Genomic DNA, 25,627 nt, shown 5'->3' on the forward strand with positions numbered 1-25,627 from the left:
TGTCTATATAGTTGTGTGTGGGTGGGGGGTGGGGGTTGCAATCAGACTGATAGCATAGTTGGCTTTAGTGTCAAACAATGGAGTATTCTTTTATAACAGGTTGATTCTGCAATTAAGCATAAGACAATAAATAAAGTAAAATCTGTTGTCATCTGAGCGCCTCGAAGCCAAGACTAACAAGTAACAAGCTTGAGATTAAAAAGGGAATACCATAGGCATAGATTAATTTTTGACAAAATTTTTAATTGAACCCCTTTAAACTATGTAACCCTGCTCTTGTTACTAGACGTAGTTGCATTTTCATAGTCCATATCGTTAGCTTGAGCTTTTTGCTTACCTATGGCTCATCAAATGGTATTCTCAAAGTTGGTCAAAACCATTACCATATCGTTGAAGAAGAAACCAAATTCCCACAATAATATTCTACCCTATAGAATGCGCAAGTTTGGAAGGGAAAAGCTTGTCATTTCGCTCATTCTGTCTAGCTCCGAGAGACGTCAACATAGCTAACTAGCTCCAAAAGACGTAAACATAACCATGTCAGAAACTTCACATATTGCAACTTAAAACTGCATCCCATAGATACTGTAACGCTTATGATATCTTAGTGATCTGGGCCAAGACCGAAGCTAAACTACTAACCAGAAACGAGAAACCAATAATGTAATTTCAATCTACTACTACAGTGAAATTGAGAGAAAAACTACCCTCGGGATACTCGGAGACCAAAAGAATTATAAAGCTACTACAATATTTGCAAAGCCATGATCCTGAACTGTCATCACAGAACAATTAACATGCAAGGCATGCATACTCTCCCTTCAATGAGCTGTGCAACAAGTCCCCCAAGACCAACCATACTGTAGGCAAGACAGAATAGCTCCCCTAAAGACGCATCACAGATATTCACCTTTTCCCTCTGCCTCGCTTTTTTCCACTTTTTGTCTTATTTACTTGTTCCTTTGATGCAACAGATAATTTATCCTTTGTGTTTTCCGGTGTTTTCACTGGATCAGTTAACTTTTCTTTTCGGTCCGGAATTTCTTTCACCTTTGAGGAACTTGATTTTGCCTTGCCCGTGCCATTGGCATTAGGCTTGCTGCCACTTTGAGGAGTTTTACCTTTGGACTTGGTGGCAGTCTTTGATGAGGGTTCTTGTTCAGACTTGGATTTAGGTGTACTACTAACAATAGTAGATTTGCCAGATACCTTTTCTGTGTCGTCAACAGATTTACCGGTGCTCTTTCGAGGTTGGGCCTTTGATTTACTGCCAGGCTCATCATCCTCTTTTCTCCTATCAGATTTATCTTCACTCCTGGATTTAAGTCCAGATTTTGTGGACTTGCCTTTGAGATTACTGTAAGAAACAGATCAAAAACTGAAATCATTAGCTTCAATACCTATCAATTTCATAAAATTTAAAAACATGGATGAGATATAAAAGATAACCTATTAGGTGAAGCCTCCACTTTGACATGCTTCGCTGATGATTCAGCAATTGTTCTACCTTTTTTCTTTTGCCTGGCATATGAAAGCACAGGAGTCAACAGAATTCAATGAAGCCACTTCAGGAAATGGAATTACGACTCCTTTAACTCTACTTGAGTTCAAATAATTAGATTCAGTAACAAATAAATCACGCCATACCATAAATGGCTGAGAAGAAAAGGTTAATCACACAATCACTTAAAAGATAGCCTTACAATGTTAATTTCCACATCCTATCACTTTCGTGGCTTAAATCAAGAAAAACATAATAAGACAATAAAAGACATCTAATTAGTTATGGACAATTTAAACATAGCCCGCTCCACTAGGGTCTCAAACTAAGAGAAACTTCTCATATACTGGAACCACCGAAACAGAAGACCACATAAAATGGTTATTTATACACGCAATCCAGCCATAACACCTGGCTTTGCTCATAGACTAACAGAAGTAACATGTTACAAATAATCAAAGTCACATGCCACCACAGGTGTATATAGTTGTGCTGTGGAAGCAGGCACAATGCAATAGCCCTCAAAATTCAGCAATTCAACCAACTAAAGTTATGGGAAATCAGAGCAGGAAGTCAGGCTTTTTCAGTCCAATGAAAATAAATCCGTTCAGTGATGGTATGTGCGCCATGAAGTAACAGGCAGAGAAGGAGAAAAATAATAAAATAGTGAAACATCATCTATCAGGAAAAAATCATAGGAAAAAGTACCGCGAGGATGAGAAACATAATATTTTACTAATGAGTACTTTATATTATAAAAATGCCATCCGGCAAAAGTTAAAGTTGAAAAGTATAACACATACAATAAAACCTATTGACTTCTTTTCCTTGTGATTAGCCGTGGATTTCAATCTTGTGAGACTTGCCTTGCAATATTCGTAGTCAAGATGGTGACCTTCAGGGAATGTTCAACTTTTTGCACTTCATTAATGATATTAACTTAATGTGACTGGCACTCGTATTACTTCCAGCAATAAACTTAGTGCATCACATCTTTCTAAGAAAAATAATAAAAAATAGTGCATCACATATTGACAGATTCCAATTTTTACTGAATGGGAAGAGCGATTTCTAGACACGCCACGGTAATCTACACCTACACAGATCGCAGATCAAAACAAGAGGGCTTTAAGGAATTTGTCAAACAATGGCGGGACAATTTCAAGATTAGAAAGACCAGATAACAAATTGGCAAACAATTTGAAAATACTGAGGAACATTTTAAGAAGCAAAATAGGAGAATACTTGGAGTCTTGGACGACCAGAAAATAATATTGTCAAAGTGCTTCAAGAATTATATGAGCTAGAGAAAGAAGGGATAATGTCCCAAAAACAGGAGCTACAAAGTGAGGATTCAAGGAATACAGGAAATAAGCTGGAGATGGAAGTCGACAGTGAGATGGTTGAAAGATGGAAATGACAGTAGTAGATCTTTTTCATAAATTTGTCTATGCTCATAGGAGATAAAATTTATCCAGTAATTACATATGAACGAGAATATCTGGAGATGAGGAAATTAAGGAAAGAGTAATTACAATTTTATAAGTGATGGTTAACTGATACAAAAGGTTGTAACTGACAATGACATTGGATGAAATTTCATTTCAAAACATTAACTTGTCTTAAAAAGATATCTTGCGAAGACTTTCTGAAAAGGAGATCACTGAAAAGCTACGAAGATAAAGTACCAAAACTTGATGGATTTGGGATGGCTTATGAAGGAAAAAAGGTACAGGAACCCGATGGATTTTACAATGGGAATCTTTCACTGTACCTTGGAAATTGCCCATGATGATATGAACAGAATGCTTAGAGCACTTTTATCACACACGATCTTCAATATTCTGTCTTCCTAAAAAGAATGGAACAAAGGATATAAATGAATTCACATTGCTGGTCCCAAGCCCGTATAAAAGAGGAGGGAGATTAAGCACCCAAGGGTGTGGCCAAGTGATCAATGATGTAGGTTGAGAACAATGAGGCATCATGCTCAAATCCCAACGGAGGCAAATCACTAAGTGATTTCTTCCAAGCCTGGTGGACAGAGTCACCCAGTATCTGTGCTAGTGGGAGGTAGCAGGTACTGTATGGAATTAGCCGACCTATGCGCAAGCTAAACTGGATACCACGGTTATTAGGAAAAAAAAACGAGAAGCATTAAGGTAGACCGGCAGCCAGCGTAAAACTTGTCAATTCATAATCCTCATACATCACACCTATGTGTGAAGGAGTATAAGCAATTGTTCCCACATCATGGACGGGTGAAGAAGCTAGTTCCGCCACATCATGCCCGAATGTGGATATGAAAGGGTTCCCACTTCATGGACAGGTATGAGTACAAAAGCTACTTTCGCCTCATCAATGCCCGGATGTGCTATAAAATAAGAAAGGTTTCTCGCATCATGGACGGATAAGGGTAAAAAGCTAGTCCGAGAGAGTCGAATTCAGGTAGGTAGCTGAAACATATGCACTTTGACAGGGAAGTCGATGGCAATGGTGGATACCCTAAAAAAGGAGAAGAGTTAATATTGCATGGCAAAAGCCTAGAGAGATAACTCGGGTTATAAATAATGATATTGCGCGATAGATAAATATATGAATGGGTTGGAAATTATTGTAGAACCAGAACTTAAAAATAAAGTTATAGAGGTAAAACGAGTTGGGGATAGGATTATTGCATTAAGGCTTGTACGGGAGAAGTAGGCAATCAATGTTATTAGTGCCTATGCCCCGCAAATAGGTTAAAATAATATATAGATGCCTAATCCATGTATTACAAACAGTCATATTGTTATTCCATATTCTATGTCGCATAGAATAATATACAAATTCTCACATAAACTTATGGAGGTATTATTTATGAGGAAAAGAAAGTAGCAACCAAACATTGTATTAAAGGTTTTGGTGCTTATGAGGAGATAAAATGTTACATCTCGCGTTTTCGTACGTTAAAAGTTTCGTCTTCGGTTAATTGACGTAGACTCGGGGATGAGATCATCTTGACGTTAACGTAGTTACGCTATTTATAACAAGCGATAAATAAGTGTTATGAAGGATAAAGGGGTACACGGATTAAAGAAAACAAGTTTCGTTGAAAGTGGCCAATTTGGAATAAAATATGGGTCGAGCGATAATACTCGATAATTATGAACTAGTACCATGCAAGGTACCATATGACCACGGTAGTATAATATATAAAGTATATATGAAGTATATTAAAAATAAATAGAATTATAAGTAATTTGTGGTAATTTTTAAATTATGCGGATAATTGATTAATTACCGGGTAACAGGACATTACCCAGTTAACTAATAAGCGGATAAAAAAAATTAATATCCCACCCCCACCTCACGTGGCAAGAAGCCACAAGATTAGAAATGACTAAGTAGTCATGTTGGCCAGATGGCTAATTATCAATGTGACCACGACATTACATTCAAGTCTTAGCAAATAAGACTTGTATCTTGTAAAACATTAATCATTATCCACAAGTAAGATACATGTTCAAGTCTTAGAGAAAAGGGACACAAAAAGTGACGTTAGTCACTTTCAGAAAGGAAAGTGACAAGGAATTCTTTCTTAATTGGAAAGGTTAGAAGCTAAGAAGTCTTCATTCAAGCCAACAAATCTATTCTTGGTTTTGAAACCTAAGAACGTTGAGCAGAAAACATTTCGTCCAAAATTTCATTTTCAATCCAAGCCAAAAACGCTAGAATTAGAACAATTTCATCCAAGATTTCAAGGAATTCAAGTGTAATTTCGTTCATATTTCACAGAAGCAGATTCGTTCAAATAATTCAAGAAGCAGGTATGTTAAGGCCCTCCCTTCTTTCTTTTGGCATGGTCCAAATTATACTGAAGAAACAAGCAAACACACAGTTTCTATAAATTACTCTATTCATAAAAATAGTAGGGGTGTCTATATTTTGATTCCCCGTGAAAAATATTATTATCTTATGTTCATGGGTCGCAGAATAAACAGTTGGAAAAGTTTATCCGGAAAGAATATTGAGATTATAACGTATTTTTCATGCATTTCACTCATTTATACATGTGCATTGACCCATGACCAGATGTCGTTATATACGCGTATATACGTAAATATATGTATATGGGATATGGGAAAAGGTTACGGCGTTATATACGCACCACCACCTGATCAGCTGGTATATGTTGATGATGTGCCAACTGCCCACAGTGGCCGAGACGATATGATGGGATGCCCTCAGTGGCTTGATGATATTATGTACACCCATACCTATGCATGGCATGACATTTATACGCACGTGCATGACATTATAAACGTTTCAGAATTTACAAAGTTATTCAGGTTTAAAGGTATTTCTGTATTCCATGTTTCATCTGTCTTTCACGTACTAATTTTCATGCCTTACATACTCCGTACATTTTTCATACTGACGCCCTATTTCACGGGGCATGCGTTCCATGCCCGCAGGTGCAGGTAGGCAAGCTCACGGTCCCCCTTCTTAGGATCCCTGATCAGCGAGAGTTGACGTGCTCCACTTGATCCGGAGCTGCTTTGATTTTGGTACGATACGTTTGTATATATATATGTATATGGGTATGACGTGGCTCGGTCCCATCGTTGTACAGTTATGTTTCTATTAGAGGTCTGTAGACAGTATATCTAGTTGGGTTGTATGTGGCCTTGTCGGCTTTCAATTTTGGATGTATAGTTGTCTACAGCAGCCCTGCCGGCTCGCCCATTGTATCCTGCATGTATACGTACATATGCCTTGATGGCAGGTTTCTTTCATGTGTGTTATTTTCATAATGCAGCAGATGTTATTCAGGTTCATATCTTAGACACATGCTTAGGGGTGTTTGACAGGTAGGACTTAGGAACCCGCCGCGGCCCATCGGTTTGGGTCGTGACAAAAGTGGTATCAGAGCAGTTCTGTCCTAGGGTTGTCTACATACCGTGTCTAGTAGAGTCTTGTTTATGGGTGTATTGTGCACCACACTTATAGATAGGAGGCTACGGGACATATAGGATGTTATCCTCTCTTCTTATCTTAGATCGTGCGATATAAGCATTCATGTTCCTAACGATGTGTCACGTTTTTAGCGATGCCTCCGAAGACTACAGCCGTTAGCATGGGTCAGAAGGCTACGAAGGTGTTAGAAAGAGAGATAAGTTATACTATGGATTCAAACCCATCGGAGATCATGGGTTCTATTGAGGAGGATCCACCCGAGGATCCATATGAGTCATACGTTCGAGCTGTTTCGACCACTCCGGCAGTAGATGGGGTGAGAGGAGTTCCGACCTCACCAAGACCCTTAGTTTCAGAACCCGTTGATCAGGATATGAGGGGAGTAGTGCATGGATTGGCACAGCCGGGATTCCCTCAGGCTCAAAACTATGTCAAGGTATTTGAGGACACCAGCTCTTCTGAGGTTCCGGATAGTCCATAGTCTTGGGAGTCCGTCAATCAAGGCTCGTCGGTGTATGTTATGGGATACGCAGAGGAAGAAGATAGTAGTCGGGTCAAGAGGAGGAAGGTAACTGCTAAGGACATGAAGATTCCGATTCGAAGTGTGTCCGATCGAGGTTCTTATATAGGACGAGGCAAGGACCCTCTACTACAGACTTCCTCCAAGTGTCGGTTTTTGGTTGATGAGTTCCACCTCTTCTCGGAATATTACCAAGTCAGGGTTCTAAATGTGTTAGGTTGTTTTATGAGGACGTAGGGAGCCCCGTCCCGACTTGTAGATATTATGGTTATGCCTACTTAGAGGTTTTGCAGACATTATCCTGTATATAGTTTTGGGTATGACATGTCTACGTCCTAGTTGACCACTATGTATATAATTTTTTTTGTAAATTAGTTATGCAAGTTATGTTTTAATATTGTTACTTATATATATGGATGTGACCCGAAATGGCCCGTGATAGATTTAATAATGAACAAGGATAAGATAGGTGGTGTTCGGTTGGGAAGGACTTGATATTATAATAGGTGTGGATGGATTGGCCTTTTGTTATGTTAACATCAAGTGTAGATCAAAGATGGTTTAATTTCAGCTTCCAGGAGAGCCTGTTTTAATGGAAAGGCAATACCGCATCGCCAAGAGGTAAATTTATCTCCTATCTCAAGGCAAGGAAAATGATCATAAAGGACTATATTTATCACTTAGTTCGGGTTTGGGATTTGGAATTAGAATTACCAACCATTCAGTCCTTTCCTGTAGATAATGAGTTTCCCGATGAGCTTCCAGGTCTTCTGCCAGAGCGAGAAATTGAGTTTGTCATTGGCCTACTACCAAATACTCATCCAATATATATATTCCCCCCTATAGAATAGCCCCTGCAGGGCTGTAAGAATTAAATGAACAACTAAGGGACTTGCTTGAAAAAGGTTTTATCAGACCTAGTACGTCACCGTGGGGAGCACCTGTTTTGTTTGTAAGAAAGAAAGATGGTTCCTTACGAATGTGTATTGATTATAGGCAGCTGAATAAGGTGACGATCAAGAATAAGTAACCGCTCCCAAGAATTGATGATTTATTTGATCAGTTGGAAGGTGCCAAGTATTTCTCAAAGATAGACTTGAGGTCCGGGTACCATCAGGTAAGGGTTAAGGATGAAGATATTCCGAAGACAACATTCAGGACTAGATATGGGCACTTTGAGTATTGAGTTATGTCATTCGGTCTGACCAATGCCCCAGCAATATTCATGGATTTAATGAACCGTGTGTTCAGGCTTTTTTTTTAGATCTGTTCATAATTGTATTTATTGACGATATATTGGTATATTCTCGTTCAGAGGCTGAGCATGCAGATCATCTGCGCACTGTGCTCAGAGTCCTACAAGAAGGGAAGTTGTATGCAAAATTTTCTAAATATGAATTCTGGTTGAACTCTGTAACTTTCCTTGGGCATATTATTTCGGGTAAAGACATCCGAGTGGATACACAAGAGACTGAGGCAGTGAAAACTTTTCCTAGACCCACAATACCGATGAAGGTTCGTAGCTTCTCCGTTTGGTAGGTTATTACAAGAAACTTGTAACGAAATTTTCTTCTCTTCTAAGCACCTTTGACCAAAGTGGTATGTGGTGTCTTGCTTGATGTTCCGGAATAACATAAGGAAATCTATGGTGCAAGCAGGTTGAAGAAAGGTTGCGAATAAGTATAAATAGATATGTGTAGGTCGCAAGCTAAAGTATGGTAGAGCGACAAGGTTCTAGGAAGACAGGAGGAAGAATAAGAAAAGATGAGTAAAAAGGTAACAAGAATGGATGAGTCCTTGGGAATAAGTTCATAAGAGAGCTGATGATTTCCCTAAGTTATAGGAGGCTCAGTATAGCCCGAATGAACTCAAAGGAGCCTAAGACTGGTAACGTTTAGAATAGATGAAATGTTGCCCTAATAGTGGGATAAGGGCGCAATTGTGAGGGATAAAAGATGAAGTTTGGGCCTCCGAAGAGAGGAATTTCATGAATTGTACAAGATTAGGATAACCATGTAAGTTAACTCAGAAGGGAACTAGGTTTCAATGGACCGACGCTTGTGAACGGAGTCTTCCAGGCCCTAGAGGACAGATTAACTTCAGCACCGATTCTAACACTTCCAGAAGGGACCGATGGTTACGTTATCTATTGTGACGCTTCAGGCATTGGATTAGGTTGTGTGCCGATGCAGCATGATAAGGTTGTGGCTTATGCTTCTAGACAACTAAGAAAGCACGAGAAGAACTACCCGATCCACGATTTAGAGTTAGCCGCGGTGATTCATGCACTAAAGATGTGGAGGCACTACTTGTATGGCATTCACGTCGATATCTATACGGATCATAAGAGCCTCCGGTATATCTTCAAGCAAAAGGAATTGAATCTTCGTCAAAGGAGATGGTTTGAGCTACTTAAAGACTATGACGTTGATATTTTATACCATCCGGGGAAGGCGAACGTAGTAGCCGACGCCCTCAGCCGTAGATCTATGGGTAGCCTGTCGTATTTACAGCCAGAAAAAAGGGGAATAGCCCATGAGGTTCATCAACTAGCTAGTCTTGGAGTTCGGAGCCGTAGATCTATGGGTAGCCTGTCGTATTTACAGCCAGAAAAAAGGGGAATAGCCCATGAGGTTCATCAACTAGCTAGTCTTGGAGTTCGGATACTGAACTCAGGTGACATTGGAATTACTCTTCAGAATACGGCAACATCCTTATTAGTAACTGAAGTAAAGGAACGCCGGTACGAGGATCCTGTGTTAGTTCATTATAGGGATACCACCCTTCGGAAGGAGAAGACACCGTTCGGAATTACACAAGATGGGGTCCTCAGATATCGAAGACGATTGTGTGTGCCTAATGTTGCAGGGCTGTGTCGGCAGGTTATGGGAGAAACTCACTATTCTCGTTATTCTATTCAAACAGGAGCAACAAAGATGTATCACGATATCAGGGAAGTGTATTGGTGGGCGGAATGAAAAAGGATATAGCAGAATCTGTTGCCCAGTGTCCTAACTGTCAGCAGGTTAAGATTGAGCGATTGAGCATAAAAAACCTGGTGGATTATTGCCTAAGTTGCACGAACTCTTCAATTTTGGTGTCGTCCCCGTCCCGATACGAGACTTGGACGGGTGCTGGAGCGGGAAACGTCCTGGATACGGTCAACCGACATCGGACACTTTGACCGGAGTCCATCGACAAATTTGGGAGAAAAATTGAGATTTTGATTTCTCAAAATCAAAAATTAAACAGATTTAAGTTATGGAAAATGACATACCTTTAATGTTGTAGTATTTTTGTCTCATATTTGCTGCTTTGTGTGTCGGAGAAACCAAAAATTCGAAGTGTCATATTTTGATTTTGTACTTCATGTAGACCTAGTAGATGTAGATGGAACTTTGCCTTGAATTGCTTTCTTTTTCTCTTATGAGGGAAGAACGAAGGGACGTGAATGAAGCGTGAATGGCGATCTGTACGAGCTTGAAAGAAGTAGGGGAATTTTTGTTAGAGGAAGATGAGAAGTTGGGGAATTTTGAGGAAGATGACCTAGAAGATATGCAGTTCCTTCCTAAAAACTCTTAATTGTAATAATATAATAACAAGTGACCCCTTTATTCTCCATTATATGCCACGTGTCCCCTTTATTCTCCACACTTGAGTTGTGACACGGTATTGACAGGTTTTTGGTTGCTATTTGCAAATATTTCTTTCTCATACAATATATAGGAATAATTTGTAAATTAATTATTAGCATGTTGATTTTTTGCTAAATAATTTATATACTTCAATCGCGTAAAATTAATTTATACGAAATTATTTACTAGTACAAATTTATCGTAACTTAGTAGTATTGTATAATTTTCAAATATGTAAATTTACAATATTTTTATAGCTCTATTTTTTTATTGAACTTTCTTCGCCGTATCTCCGCACCCGTATCTATATCCGGATTCGCACCCCCGAATCTCAAAATTTAGATTTTGCCGAATTCGATACTCGGAACCGTCCTCGTATCGGATACCCGCACCCGAGTCCGAGCAACTTAGATTATTGCGGGCTATGAAGATTCCGACTTGGAAATGGGAAATAATCAATATGGACTTTATCATATGCTTACCTCGTACCCAGCGTAAGTTCGATTCGATATGGGTGATTGTTGATAGGCTTACAAAGTCAGCCCATTTTCTGCCCGTTAGAACTACATATTCCTCAGAGGATTATGCAAGGCTTTATATTAAGGAGATACTACGACTGCATGGTGTCCCTGTAGCTATTATCTCGGATAGAGGAGCTCAATTTACAGCTAACTTCTGGAGGTCCTTCCAAAAAGGATTGGGGACTCAAGTAAGTCTTAGTACCGCATTTCATCCCTAGACAGACGGACAGGCTGAGCGTACTATTCAGACACCGGAGGATATGTTACGAGCTTGTGTAATAGACTTCAAAAGTAGTTGGAATGATCATCTGCCGCTTAGTGAGTTCGCATATAATAATAGTTACCATTCCAGTATTCGGATGGCTCCATACGAAGCTCTTTACGGACGGAAGTGTAGGTCGCCTATAGGGTGGTTCGATGTTGGAGAATCTGAATTACATAGGCCAGACTTGTTCAGCAGGTCATAGAAAAAGTAAAGCTTATCCGGGACCGACTATTGATGGCTCAGAGTCGTCAGAAGTCATATTCTGACGTGCGGCGACGAGAATTAGAGTTCGGGGTTGATGACTGGGTATTCTTAAAAAGTGTCACTTATGAAGGGTGTGATGAGGTTTGGCAAGAAAGGCAAACTTAGCCCACGGTATATTGGGCCTTGTAGGATCATTCGGAGAGTGGACCAAGTAGCTTATGAGTTAGAATTGCCTTCGGAATTGGAGTCTGTCCATCCGGTTTTTCACGTATCAATGTTACGGAAGTACATTGTGCCCACGAATGATGTACAGATTACAGAGGACATGTCATACGAGGAAATTCCGGTTGCCATTCTAGACCGACAAATCCGCAAGCTACGGAGTAAAGAGGTAGCCTCCATGAAAGTACTTTGGAGAAACAACAATATGGAAGAAATGACTTGGGAGGCCGAGGAAAACATGAAGTCTAAATATCCCTACTTATTTCCTCCTCCAGAGAAGGGTCCGACTGAGACGTCATAATCATAAGGTACGTGTACAAATTCTTTTATTGGCTATTGTCGTTGGTCGTGTGAGGCCATGGTCGTTATTCATAATTGTGGTCCTGTGTGGCGTTGGGTTATTAAGCTTCTACGAGGAGAATTAGTAGTGGTGTTATTACAGAGGCGACCCCGCCAAAAGTTACATAGATCACAGGGAGTTGAACATTCGAGGACAAATGTTTCTAAGGGGGAAGGATGTTACATCTCGCGTTTTCGTACGTTAAAAGTTTCGTCTTCGGTTAATTGACGTAGACTCGGGGATGAGATCATCTTGACGTTAACGTATTTACGCTATTTATAACAAGCGATAAATAAGTGTTATGAAGAATAAAGGGGTACACGGATTAAAGAAAACAAGTTTCGTTGAAAGTGGACAATTTGTAATAAAATACGGGTCGAGCGATAATACCCGATAATTATGAACTAGTATCATGCAAGGTAACATATGACCACGACAGTATAATATATAAAGTATATATGAAGTATTTTAAAAATAAAAAGAATTTTAAATAATTTGTGGTAATTTTTAAATTATGCGGATAATTGATTAATTACCGGGTAACAGGACATTATCCAGTTAACTAATAAGCGGATAAAAAAAAATAATATCCCACCCCCACCCCACGTGGCAAGAAGCCACAAGATTAGAAATGACTAAGTAGTCATGTTGGCCAGATGGCTAATTATCAATGTGACCAAGACATTACATTCAAGTCTTAGCAAACAAGACTTGTATCTTGTAAAACATTAATCATTATCCACAAGTAATATACATGTCCAAGTCTTAGAGAAAAGGGACACAAAAAGTGACGTTAGTCACTTTCAGAAAGGAAACAACAAGGAATTCTTTCTTAATTGGAAAGGTTAGAAGCTAAGAAGTCTTCATTCAAGCCAACAAATCTGTTCTTGGTTTTGAAACCAAGAACGTTGAGCAGAAAACATTTCGTCCAAAATTTCATTTTCAATCCAAGCCAAAAACGCTAGAATCAGAACAATTTCGTCCAAGATTTCAAGGAATCCAAGTGTAATTTCGTTCATATTTCGCAGAAGCAGATTCGTTCAAATAATACAAGAAGCAGGTATGATAAGGCCCTCCCTTCTTTCTTTTGGTATGGTCCAAATTATACTGAAGAAACAAACCCTCAGGGGTTGACCTTGTGGCAATAGACTTGAGCCTTGGGGTTTGCTCCCTTTCAAGGTCTCAAGTTCGAAACCCACTGGGTGCAAACAATTTCTAAGGGCCATCGGACTGGGTAAAACCTGAATTAACCGTGGTGCACTTGCGGGAAACTCCTTGCCCAGGGCCTGTGCACCCCCGGGATTAGTCGGGGCTCTTAGAGACTCGGACACCCGGTGCAAATCAAAAAAAAAATTATACTGAAGAAACAAGCAAACACATGGTTTCCATAAATTACTCTATTTATAGAAATAGTAGGGGTGTCTATATTTTAATTCCCCATGAAAACTATTATTATCTTCTGTTCATGGGTCTCAGAATAATACGCAGTTGGAAAAGTTTATCCGGAAAGAATATTGAGATTATTACGTATTTTTCATGCATTTCACTCATTTATACATGTGCATTGACCCATGACCAGATGTCGTTATATACGCGTATATACGTAAATATATGTATATGGGATATGGGAAAAGGTTACGGCGTTATATACGCACCACCACCTGATCAGCTGGTATATGTTGATGATGTGCCAACTGCCCACAGTGGCCGAGACGATATGATGGGATGCCCTCAGTGGCTTGATGATATTATGTACACCCATACCTATGCATGGCACGACATTTATACGCACGTGCATGACATTATAAACGTTTCAGAATTTACAAAGTTATTTAGATTTAAAGGTATTTCTGTATTCCATGTTTCATCTATGTCTTTACGTACTAATTTTCATGCCTTACATACTCCGTACATTTTTCGTACTGACGCCCTATTTCACGGGGCCTGCGTTCCATGCCCGTAGGTGCAGGTAGGCTAGCTGACGGTCCCCCTTCTTAGGATCCCTGATCAGCGAGAGTTGGCGTGCTCCACTTGATCCGGAGCTGCTTTGATTTTGGTACGATACGTTTGTATATATATATGTATATATGGGTATGACATGGCTCAGTCCCGTCTTTGTACAGTTATGTTTCTATTAGAGGTCTGTAGACAGTATGTCTAGTTGGGTTGTATGTAGCCTTGTCGGCTTTCGGTTTTGGATGTATAGTTGTCTATAGCAGCCTTGTCGGCTCGCCCACTGTATCCTGCATGTATACGTACATATGCCTTGATGGCAGGTTTCTTTCACGTGTGTTATTTTCGTAATGCAGCAGATGTTATTCAGGTTCATATCTTAGACGCATGCTTAGGGGTGTTTGACAGGTAGGACTCAGGCAACCGTCGCGGCCCATTGGTTTGGGTCGTGACATAAAATCTCCTCGCTACACCAACCAGTAGCGCCTAAAGGAATAAGTAATAAATAGCCATGCTTACACTACTGATGACACATCTGGACTTGCAATTTGATCCTGCCAACAGATCAGCATTCAAATGCATTAGAGAGTGTATAAGGTAAATCCAGCAAATATCAAATTCTGCCAGCAATAAACCTCTTCAGACACTTCATCTCCTTGAATGAATTCCCACCGTTCCTTTCTAAGATTTAATACTTCTGTTTCTCCATCATCATATGAAACCTAGTATGAAAATACCAGTCAAACTTTGCAAGTAACAAAGGGAACAAATCTACTATAGCAGCAGGAAATAAACTGCACTTACAGTGTGCTTTCTTTTGCCAGAATCAAAGGCACTAATAACACCTTCATAGAATCTGTAACAACGGAGCAGGGTCAGCAAACACCCCAGAAAGTGTTTACAAACAAAAGTAAAGCAAGTTTATATTGCTAAAAGTGTAAAAATAAAACTAACTAAAACACTTGCGCAGCAATTTCTGTTACCACGGTATGATAAAAATTGTCAAGAACTATAGCAATTAGTTCTGAGGGGCCCGGGGGGGGGGGGGGGGGGGGGAGGAAACAAGTTGACAGCAGTGTAACACAGGAAATAAGATAAACACTTACGATCGATCATGTGGCCACCAAACTTTAACTTTTAAACCAACCAGGCTTTCATCATATTGCACGTCCTTTGTTGCCTGACAAGTAGCACAACAGCATATACTGATTAGACATCAGCTTCCTAGAGAAGTCACTGATTAATCACACAAGACATTCTCTAGATGATAAATGAATCAATATAAACCAATTTTTGAAGATTTCACTACACATCCGACAACCTTCATCCTGGATATGCACATTCAAAAAAATATCAATATCATGGTTAAAGGGGGGTGCATAGACTGTCATAAGTAGAGTGAAAAAGACAAGCAAGATACTGCAACTATGTCGAAAAGGAGATTCCAATGGGACGGTCAAATCAAGCAGAAATATTTGAGCATTATTTTCTTTTTCACAAGTACCGTGACATTTGGACACTGAACAGCTAACAGATACGATGGATAAAGCAGCATAATTATACATTGTAAAGCACTTACCCTGTCCTTCCCAGACGACCGTTTTCTCTTTGCACTCTTTGTGGTTTCCTCTTGGTTACCTTCATCTTTAGCAGGCCTATCAGGAGAATCCGGTGAAGGTGTGCTCTCCTACCCCAAAAAAAAAGGAAAAAATTAGATGGCGCCAATAAGAAACAAAATAGATGGGACTAACATGAAGAGCGTTTGGTAAGTCTAAGAAGGGATGAAGCTGCAAGAGAAACCAGAAATTACAGCGACATCATCCTTAGAAGAATATTGTAGGGAATCATATTACCAGCCTAGTTTTTGCAGGAGCACGCTTTTTGCCATCGCCCTTTTTCGTAGAGGGGCCATCCTGGCTCTGACTCTGACTCTTAACCCTCGGTTCATTCTTCTTACCCAACTGCTTCGGCGTTATTGCCTCCGCGTCACTGGAGGAGCCATCTTCTTTTTCCTCGTGAGAAGGCTCTGAAGGGGCTTCCTCGGAAGGGCGACTGACCTGCTTTGCTTCTAAGTTTAATGTACCTTCAGACACCTCCTTAGACACACTGTGTTTTTTATTCGAGCTTTTTTTCTTCTTTGGCCGACCACGACCAGCCTTTTTTCGGACACACTCGTCAGCAAGGCTCCGACTTGGAGATGTCGGAGCTACATTAATAGCTTCTCCCTCAGATTCTTTTGGCGTAGAATGCTGAAGATTAGCTTCTATTTTCTTCTCCAAAGAGTTGAATCCCTCACAAGCTGGGTCATCAGAAGTGGAACTTTCAGAATCGCTATTTTGATATTTCCTGCATTCTGGAAGCTCTTCGGCTTCTTTTTCATTGTCGTCGGGAGCTTGAAAAGAAGATTCAGCTGAGTTTATTAAGGAGTTTGCCTTCTTTGCACTTTCCTTAGCAGCTTGTGCTGACCTAGACTCCGATTTCATTGACTTCTCATCCATTGAATCATCAGAATCAGACTTGGATGTCATCTTAACAGCAGCATCTTGCAGATCCCCACTATCATGATTCTCGACCTTAATCAAAGAATCTGTTTGAGCAGCAGATTCCACGGTTCTTTCACTAACACCATTACTTGTAATGGACTTTGAAGATTTATTAACAGCATGGTCAACATCATCAGAGCATGCCTCTTCTCTGACACTCTGAGCCATCTAATCAAATAAGAAGTTCCCAAATAAATACCTTAAAATAACAGCCAGCCAACAACACAATCACATTGGAAGCACATTCTGGAAACAACACATTTATATGCACAACCATAGATGACATCAAACCAATTCATCTATTTGGCAACACAAACAAATAATAATCATAATATCCAGATAACATGCCTGGCCTGCCTCGTCCAAAGATATTCTAGCCACTTTGCTCCCAGCAGCCTTAGAGGCTTAGACAATGTGCATTCCAAGACAAGATATAAAAATACTTATAACAAAAATATCCTGGAAAAATCACAGAACATAAGAAATCCAATCGCACAACTGAGTTGCATGAGCACCCTCTGAAGGCCAGAAAACTTGCTCTCAGCAGCCTTGAACACACATCAATATATAAACTTCATACTAAAATAAGGAGAGAATTGCAAGGGGAAATCACATTGTCAGTAGTTTTAAAAAAGTGTGAAACCTTCAACCCGATGCCACACAAAAAGATACTGCAATAGCATGGCCTTCATCAGATTTTTTGGTTTTTCGGTTAGCTCCCATGTTCTATTTATAACATCACGTAATGGAGCAAGCATATTTACCTTTGTACTCTTTGCATCTACTTGATGCCAGTAATGAGATTATGAAACAACTTACTTCACTATAAAAAAATAAAAAATACTGCGATAATATTGCGTCCAAACCAACATCATCAACTACTACACACTTGTGGCACACACAGACAGTAAAAAGTGGCTTCAAATTCTCATACTGAGAACAAGTACATGTTGAAGAACTATGAAATCAACATGCAAAACAGAAGTCAAGGAGCTTTGCAGAAATCACTCTTCCCCAGAACCATTAACATTTAGCAATCATCAATCTCATTGCTAAAGAGCTACAAAATAGGCAAAACATTAGAATTTCAGCACTTACATATGAACTACGAGATATATTTGGCGTCTAATCACATCATCTACACAACGACACGTCAAGAAAGTTATACACTTCCAACTCTTTTGGTACAAGACTAAGAAATTGGTTTCCTTGTTAAATTGCTGTGGCAAAACACCATAACAGTACAACAAAAACTACTTTGCCTCAATTCCGAGCTAGTTAGGGTTAGCATAAAATCCTTACAATCCATTTTGCTCTATTTCGACTCATTTCATTCCCGTGTCTAAAAATTGAGTTTACCAACAATCGAGGTTTCCTACACTTCCTACTAACAATCTTTAAACAAACTAAATAGATACCAGCAACACTTTGCCTGACATCACCACAGCGCATATGACTAAACCTTAATCTCCACTAGTTGGTGCTACTTCTATGGGTCTTTAGCCTTTATTCTGTCCTGCATTTCGCTAAATTTGTGTGGAGCCCAATACATTGCAGGTCTTTTGAGACAACAATCATTTTATATGATTTTAGCTCTGCCTTCTCCCTTTTGCAAAATATCATAAAACTTTTTAGAAAGATTTTTTTTTTTTTTTGCATTCTTATTTCATATTCAAATATACTGTTAACAGTAGCCCTCACTGTACCAAGTTATTTTATGGTCATTTACTTTATCTCTGCCTGTAAGTTATGCCGCTACAATTTAGTAGATATCATCTGAACATTGCTACTACAGTGTTGGAGTTCGGATTTGAAAACTGAAGATTTTATTTTACAGGGACAATACAGCATCAAAAGCTTAAAAAGGCAGCATAACTTAACAATGAAAATTAAGTTACCAATTGGTCTCTTAAGGAACAGTCATTGCCAAGCTCAACAGCTATATGAGTCCCTTCCAACACAGAGGTCAGGGATTTGCTGTACTCATCCAAAGAAAGGTCTAATGATTCAACTACTTGTGCCAGGTAAGGTTTGAGCTTGGGTGCACAATTTGCAAATACTGTCTTCACCAACTTCTTAGCAATGGGCGTCACCTCCTGAAAGTTGAGAACATTTAGCCATATCACAAGACTAAAAAGGACTTAATAAATGCGATAATACAAAATAAGTGCATCTATTAAACCATGAAAAACCTTGCTGTGCTTTTTTACAGTAGCCAGCAGCGGGGTAAGCAGTTCCATAGTTACTTCTTCACTTTCTTCCAACACAACAGTCATTATCGTGGCCATATATGTGAATATAGCCTCCGAATGAAAATCTCTGGAAATGGAATTCAAGCAATAAACTGTTAAATTGATTAACTTCACGATGTCTACCCTAACGTCATTCACAAAGCAGTGATGTTGAACAATTTATTACCAGGTTTACAATGATCATTTAAAAAATAATGCTAAATTGATAATTAACATGGAAATGCTACTGAAAACAAAGTAAAAGGTCGACTAAAAGAAAGTCAAGTTCCATAGAGTAAATGCCACTATTTTATATCTACCAACAACTGCAGCATGACATACAAAATTTGTGATCCTTAACAGCGTATCGTCTATAAGGGGTCGTTTGGTTGGGAAACAAGTTATCCCATGATTAATTATCCCGGGATTAGTTATTCCACAAAAAAACACTACAATCCCAGGATAACTAATCCCGGAATTAGTTATACCATGATTTTATCCCAACCAACCATGGGATAAAGTCATCTCAAATTTAATCACGAGACTAATCATCCCTTATCCCTCGTACCAAACGAGCCCTAAGAGACTTAAAATCCCGCCAGCAACAGAATTCATACCAGGGCCACCCATCAGTATAGTTAGAAGTATAGTTAGAATTGACAGATTGGTAGCGGTTTAACAAAGCTTCACAAATTCATTCTTCACAACAAGCAGAACGAGAAGTAGCTGACGAGAATTACAGAAAATGCAATCCTCTATTTCAATTAGAACATTATCGCTTATTTCGATATAATTTTTCATTTTTTACCAACATTCAAGAAAAAATTCCTACCTCACTACTTTAATGCAGCATTAGATATCATCAAAAAGGATAATTGACCTTCTAGTTCCATTATGGATACTGGTCAAGCTGAATCTCAATACGTGCACTATCAGGTTGCTCGATTTAGTGAGGAATGCGAGGAATGGATGTCTAGTTAGTATGCAAGCAGATGTGGACAGTAACAGACTTTTCGGCATAAAATCAAATAACACATCTGGCACAACTCTGGCCTCCAACAATTGCTTAAACCCCAATAAAGGTATGATGACATGTACATAAATAAGCAATTCTATAAACAATACAAGTCCTGGAAAAAAAATTATAGAAGTATATGGATCATAAACTTCGCCCATAAAAGATAATATGGAGATCATAAACTTCAGATGCAGTCTAAGGAATCTGCAAATCCAAGAATATACGAGTAAAAACATTGTTAGAAAATTATTTTTAATATTTGGGAAAAGACTTCAATCTTAGTTACAAGTAATACTTGAAAGAGCAAACAATAGAAGCTCACCGTGGCGAACATCTATAGTCAAAATTTTCAATCAAACGGAATCACTTTTTTGTGAGGAAAAAGTAGATTACAAATAGAAGAACAAAAGTACATAGAAGGAGTCAAGATGTCCTTGATAGCAAAATTACGTTTAAAGCAATAAGATACATGGAGGTACCTTATCTCTTTAAGGAAATGCTGAAACATCTCTGTTATGAGCCTATCGCATTCTAGATCAAGCATGATGACACATGACCTGACCTTGGCCACAGTCTCAAGGACCAAGGCCCTTTTACTATATGATCTGCTGCACTCGTCATGAAAATTCTCAAAGGATGAAACAATTAATTGAAAGACATCCTGTGCGTCAACCAAATGGAATGTTATTCGACGGTCGATAAGGAAGGATAATGAGAGAGTGAATTTCTGATACCTTCATTTTGTCATCATCGTATGGAGCGTCTGGGGCAGAAATTCTAGTTATTTCAGATACACAAGAAGCAACAGCGACCTTCACATCAACGTCTGAATGCCTTAGGAGTTCATCTGCTACCAATGCCTTCATTAGCGGAGAAAGTGCATCATGCATGGATATGGATGGTGATTGCTCCACTCTAGACAGGCAAGACTCCACTCGCTTTAAGTAGACGATAAAGGGAAAATTAAAAAAAAAAAAAACGCAAAAAGTGAAAACATTGAAAAGTAGAAGCCTAACAAAGAGGTGTCACAGGAATCCTGAAATACAATTCCAGATTCTGATCTGAATATTTTTGCAAAATCAAATCAACCAAAACATGGAAGGATTAAAAGTGACAAAATTATGTTTCACCCTACCAAATATATCATCTTATCTATTTCCCAACACTTTTCTTTTTCTCATTTCCATTTTCAAGGCCTCAATGGACGAGCGCTAGTCAAATCAAGCTTAAAATACAATGATGATACATCTACAGAGGACACCAACAACAACAACAACTACCCAGTAAAATCCCACAAAGTGGGGTCTGGGGAGGGTAATGTGTACGCAGATCTTACCCCTACCCCGATAGGGCAGAGAGACTGTTTCCGATAGACCCTCGGCTCAGAAAGACGGAAATAAAAAACAAGAAAAGACAATTCATTAGTAACTCCAGTAGAAACCGTAATAGTAACAGAAGCATAACAACCAAAAGATAAATGACATGCAATAACAGTAACCAGTATCTAAGGCCCGAGGCTAAGATAAACAGCAAGGATGGTGTGGACTCAACATAAACTGCAAGCCATCTAAGATCAACCCTAATCCAACGCCGCCTCACCCCGGGTATGAAGTAAGGAAAGCTCTACTACCCCCTAACCTACAACCCTAATGCTTGACCTCCAGACCTTCCTATCAAGGGTCATGTCCTCGGAAATCTGCGGTCGTACCATGTCCTGCCTGATCACCTCTCCCCAACACTTCTTAGGCCTCCCTCTACCTCTTTTCGTACCCACCACGGCCAACCGCTCACACCTCCTCACCGGAGCATCAAGGCTTCTCCTCCGCACGTGCCCGAGCCATCTGAGCCTCGCTTCCCGCATCTTGTCATCCACAGGGGCCACGCCCACCTTCTCCCGAATATCTTCATTCCTAATCTTGTCTATCCTAGTGTGCCCGCACATCCACCTCAGCATCCTCATCTCTGCTACCTTCATCCTCTGGATATGGGAGTTCTTAACCGGCCAACAATCTGCCCCGTACAACATGCTGGTCTAACCACAGCTCTATAAAACTTACCTTTGAGTATCGGTGGCACTTCCTTGTCACACAAGACTCCAGATGCAAGCCTCTATTTCATCCAGCCCGCCCCTATACGATGAGTGACGTCCTCGTCGATCTCTCCGTTCCCCTGAATCGTCGACCCAAGGTACTTGAAGCTATCTCTCTTGGGGATGACCTGTGATCCAAGCCTCACGTCCCTGCCTACTTCCCTCGACTCAGCGCTAAACTTGCACTCCACGTACTTTGTCTTAGACCTGCTCAATTTGGAACCCTTAGACTCGAGTGTCTGTCTCCAAACCTCCAACCTCTCGTTAACACCAACCCTCGTCTCATCAATTAGAACTATGTCATCAGCAAATAACATACACCATGGCACATCCCCTTGAATATGGCGTGTCAGTGCATCCATCACCAAGGCAAATAAGAACGGGCTAAGCGCAGAGCCTTGGTATAATCCCGTAACAACCGGGAAATGCTCCGAGTCGCCTCCCACAGTCCTAACCTTAGTGTTACCTCCATCATACATGTCCTTGATCGCTTTTATGTAGGCTTGCCTCAAGACATCTCCAGAGCACCTCCCTAGGGACCTTGTCATACGTTTTCTCCAAGTCAATAAACACCATGTGCAGATCCTTCTTTTTATCCATGTTTAGTTCCACCAACCTCCTAATAAGGTGGATAGCTTCCGTAAAGGAGCGACCCGGCATGAACCCAAACTTATTGTCGGATATAGACGTCGTCTTACTCACTCTCACCTCCACCACCCTCTCCCAGACTTTCATGGTATGGCTAAGTAACTTGATACCCCTATAATTGTTACAACACTGGATATCACCTTTGTTCTTGTACAACAGTACCCCTGTACTCGACCTCCACCCCTCCGGCATCCTCTTCGTCCTAAAAATTACATTGAACAGCCCAGTCAGCCACTCCAATCCTGTTCTACCCACACACTTCCAAAACTCAACCGGAACTATTCAATGTCCAACTGCTAGGCAACCCTGGACTTGTTCCTTAATATGTTCGGATTTCAGTGATTGATGCATGGTCAGTAAATGAACTTCTAAGCTGCTTACGGTACTTTAAGGGTGATAAAGAAGCGTTTGAGACAGAGGGACCCATTATCTCCTACACTATTCATCCTGATAATAGAAGCGTAGAGTGGAATGATGGATAGAATTGTGTGGTTACTTCATGGGTTTACCTGGGGTGATCGGGAGCAATGCACAATGAGATTTTCACATCTCTTGTTCACAAAAGATACTTTAGTTTGCTGTGGCATAAACACTAACCTGCTGGATTATCTTAGACAGGTTCTTATACTGACTCAGCCATTATCAAACCACAAAATCAACCTCAAGAAGTACGAGATCATCCCAGTGACCAGCGGGTGAAGTAAACAATATTGAAAATCAAGCACAACTGCTTAGTTGCAAAATTGGAGCTTTTCCAACAACTTATCTCGGCTTACCTTTGGGCGCTAATAAGGATCAAGTTGTATGGGACCTGGTGTTTAGAGAGTTGAGAAAATGCAGGATGACAAATGAGGTGTACGTTGAAAGGGGGAAGGAAGTATTAACTGCAAGCACTTTATTGAGCATTCCCACGTACTTTATATCATTGTTTCATGGACCAACTAATGTCACGGCAAATTTGAAAGGCTCCAAAGGAACTACTTATGGATTCAGAAAATGGGGCTAAGAAGTTCCATTTAATCAGTTGGGAAGACGTCATGTCTCCAAGAAAATGAGGTGATCTTGGGGTGGATAAAACACCGAGTTCTAAACAAGGTCCTATTAGGGCGATTATGGAGATTCAAAATTGAGGAGCATGCTTTACGGAAGGGGTGATAGTGGAAATGTATGGAGTACTTGAAGGGGGATGGAGGACTAAAAAAGTTACTCCTTTTTGGTTGTAGACTTTGGAGGAATATTATGAAATGATAGGAAAACTTCTTTTCTTGACAAGGGAAATGATCGGAAAACTTCATCAGCCCCAAAACCTTGAAGGTGGGTGTGGAAGTTGAATCAGATTTAGGAGTCACTGATGGTGTGGAGAAGGAACTCTGAGACACATTCTGACATTCCCGAAATTTTACAACAAAGCCGAAAGGCTACTAGGAGGGGAACCTTTTCTTGAAATACCATCACTTGCATCCCCTTATAAGTTTCTGGAGACCGGGATGTAGTTTAGATCTTGAGCATCTGGTCAACCAGCTGAGTACAGCAGCGGGGGAAGCCGTGATGATAGTCAGGGTTGGGATTTTAGCTGGGTAGGGTACTAGTAGTGTTACTTTGTCTCGACCATAGATAGGAAAGGCTAGAGAGCACTTCCACTAGAGAGAAAGAGAGGAATTGGCAGGTAGCTAATTTCATGAAATTCTTCTCACTAAGAGGGTAAAACACAAGAAAATTTCTGCGCTTTCTCCATGACAATGATCTATTGGCCAAGATTAGCCTCAAACTTGCAAATTATCCAAATCAAATCAATACTTCATGACATAAATAACGGATTCTATGAGCTTATCTGGAGATATTAGGTGCGCATTGTAGAACTTTGTGTTAAAATTATAATAAACTTGTTTCCATTAGTTCACATTTATATTAAATATGTTTAGATTAGTTCATATTAGTATGAGATGTATGAACAAGTGTAGACTAATGTGAACTTCATTATATGTATGAACTAGTGTAGACTAATGTGAACTTCATTATGAGATGTATGAACTAGCGTAGACTAATGTGAATTTAGTTAGTGTATTTACATGAAGTTTAGGCTAGATACATGTAGGAGTTCTACTATAAATACCCATGTATGCTAGCCATTTGGAACAAGTCAAGTTGAATGAAAAATATCATTTCTTCTCCATTCTTAAAGTGAGTTGTGAGTGTTTGAGTGTTTTGTTGTCTTGCTCTCCCAAATTTTTTTTTTCCAACATTTGGTATCAGAGCCGGTGTGGTTGAAGACAACAAACTTGGAGAAAAGATGACGAATTCTAACGGAACACCATTCCAAGTTCCTATGCTTACAAAAGAGAACTATGGAAATTGGTGTATTCGAATGAAGGCCTTGCTTGGTGCCTATGATGTTTGGGAACCAGTAGAGTCCGATGTTGATGAAGCAGAAGATGTCGTTGCCTCAAAGAAGAAGGATCAAAAGGCACTCACTCTCATCCATCAAGGTTTGGATGACAAGATGTTCGAGAAGGTTGCAAATGCAACAACCTCCAAGGAAGCATGGGATATTCTTCAAACTTCTTTTAAAGGTTTGGACAAAGTGAAAAAAGTTCGCCTCCAAACCTTAAGAGGAGAGTTTGAATCATTGCATATGAAGGAAAATGAATATGTTGTGGATTATATTTCGAGAGTTTTGGCTATTGTCAATCAAATGAAAAGATATGGTGAAGAGTTGAAAGACGATAGGGTCGTGGCAAAAATACTACGATCCTTAATTTCAAATTTTGATTTTATTGTTATTGCCATTGAAGAGTCCAAAGACTTGGACACCATGACCATAGACGAGCTTTCGAGTTCCTTGCAAGCACATGAAGAGAAGTTGAAGAAACCGAAAGAAGAATCGGTTGAACAAGCGTTGCAAGCAAAATTTTCTTTCAAAGAGAAAGATGAAAGGCGTGGCTCGCAACAAAGAGGCCGTGGAAATGGAAGAGGTCGTG

General features: G+C 39.8%; 1 protein-coding gene across 2 annotated transcripts in view; it reads right to left on the reverse strand.

Annotated features, from left to right (window-relative positions):
* Nucleotides 1–526: 526 nt before the first annotated feature.
* Nucleotides 527–25,627, reverse strand: part of LOC109240672 (nipped-B-like protein) — a 34,867-nt gene continuing 9,766 nt past the window's right edge. Inside the window, exons 2-13 of one of the 2 annotated variants that reach the window (XM_019407337.1) lie at nucleotides 20,647–20,827; nucleotides 20,392–20,573; nucleotides 18,856–18,982; nucleotides 18,562–18,759; nucleotides 15,974–16,831; nucleotides 15,700–15,807; nucleotides 15,227–15,300; nucleotides 14,925–14,976; nucleotides 14,756–14,842; nucleotides 14,640–14,674; nucleotides 1,450–1,521; nucleotides 527–1,357 (exon numbers count right to left, since the gene is read on the reverse strand). In XM_019407337.1, the coding sequence (XP_019262882.1) occupies nucleotides 907–1,357; nucleotides 1,450–1,521; nucleotides 14,640–14,674; nucleotides 14,756–14,842; nucleotides 14,925–14,976; nucleotides 15,227–15,300; nucleotides 15,700–15,807; nucleotides 15,974–16,831; nucleotides 18,562–18,759; nucleotides 18,856–18,982; nucleotides 20,392–20,573; nucleotides 20,647–20,827 (2,425 nt within the window). In that variant the 3' untranslated portion in view covers nucleotides 527–906. Of the gene's footprint in view, nucleotides 1,358–1,449; nucleotides 1,522–14,639; nucleotides 14,675–14,755; nucleotides 14,843–14,924; nucleotides 14,977–15,226; nucleotides 15,301–15,699; nucleotides 15,808–15,973; nucleotides 16,832–18,561; nucleotides 18,760–18,855; nucleotides 18,983–20,391; nucleotides 20,574–20,646; nucleotides 20,851–25,627 lie in introns of both variants that reach the window. The other variant, XM_019407336.1, reaches the window with a different exon arrangement.

This window comes from Nicotiana attenuata, unplaced genomic scaffold, assembly GCF_001879085.1.
Source record: "Nicotiana attenuata strain UT unplaced genomic scaffold, NIATTr2, whole genome shotgun sequence".
Classification (NCBI taxonomy): Eukaryota; Viridiplantae; Streptophyta; class Magnoliopsida; order Solanales; family Solanaceae; genus Nicotiana; species Nicotiana attenuata.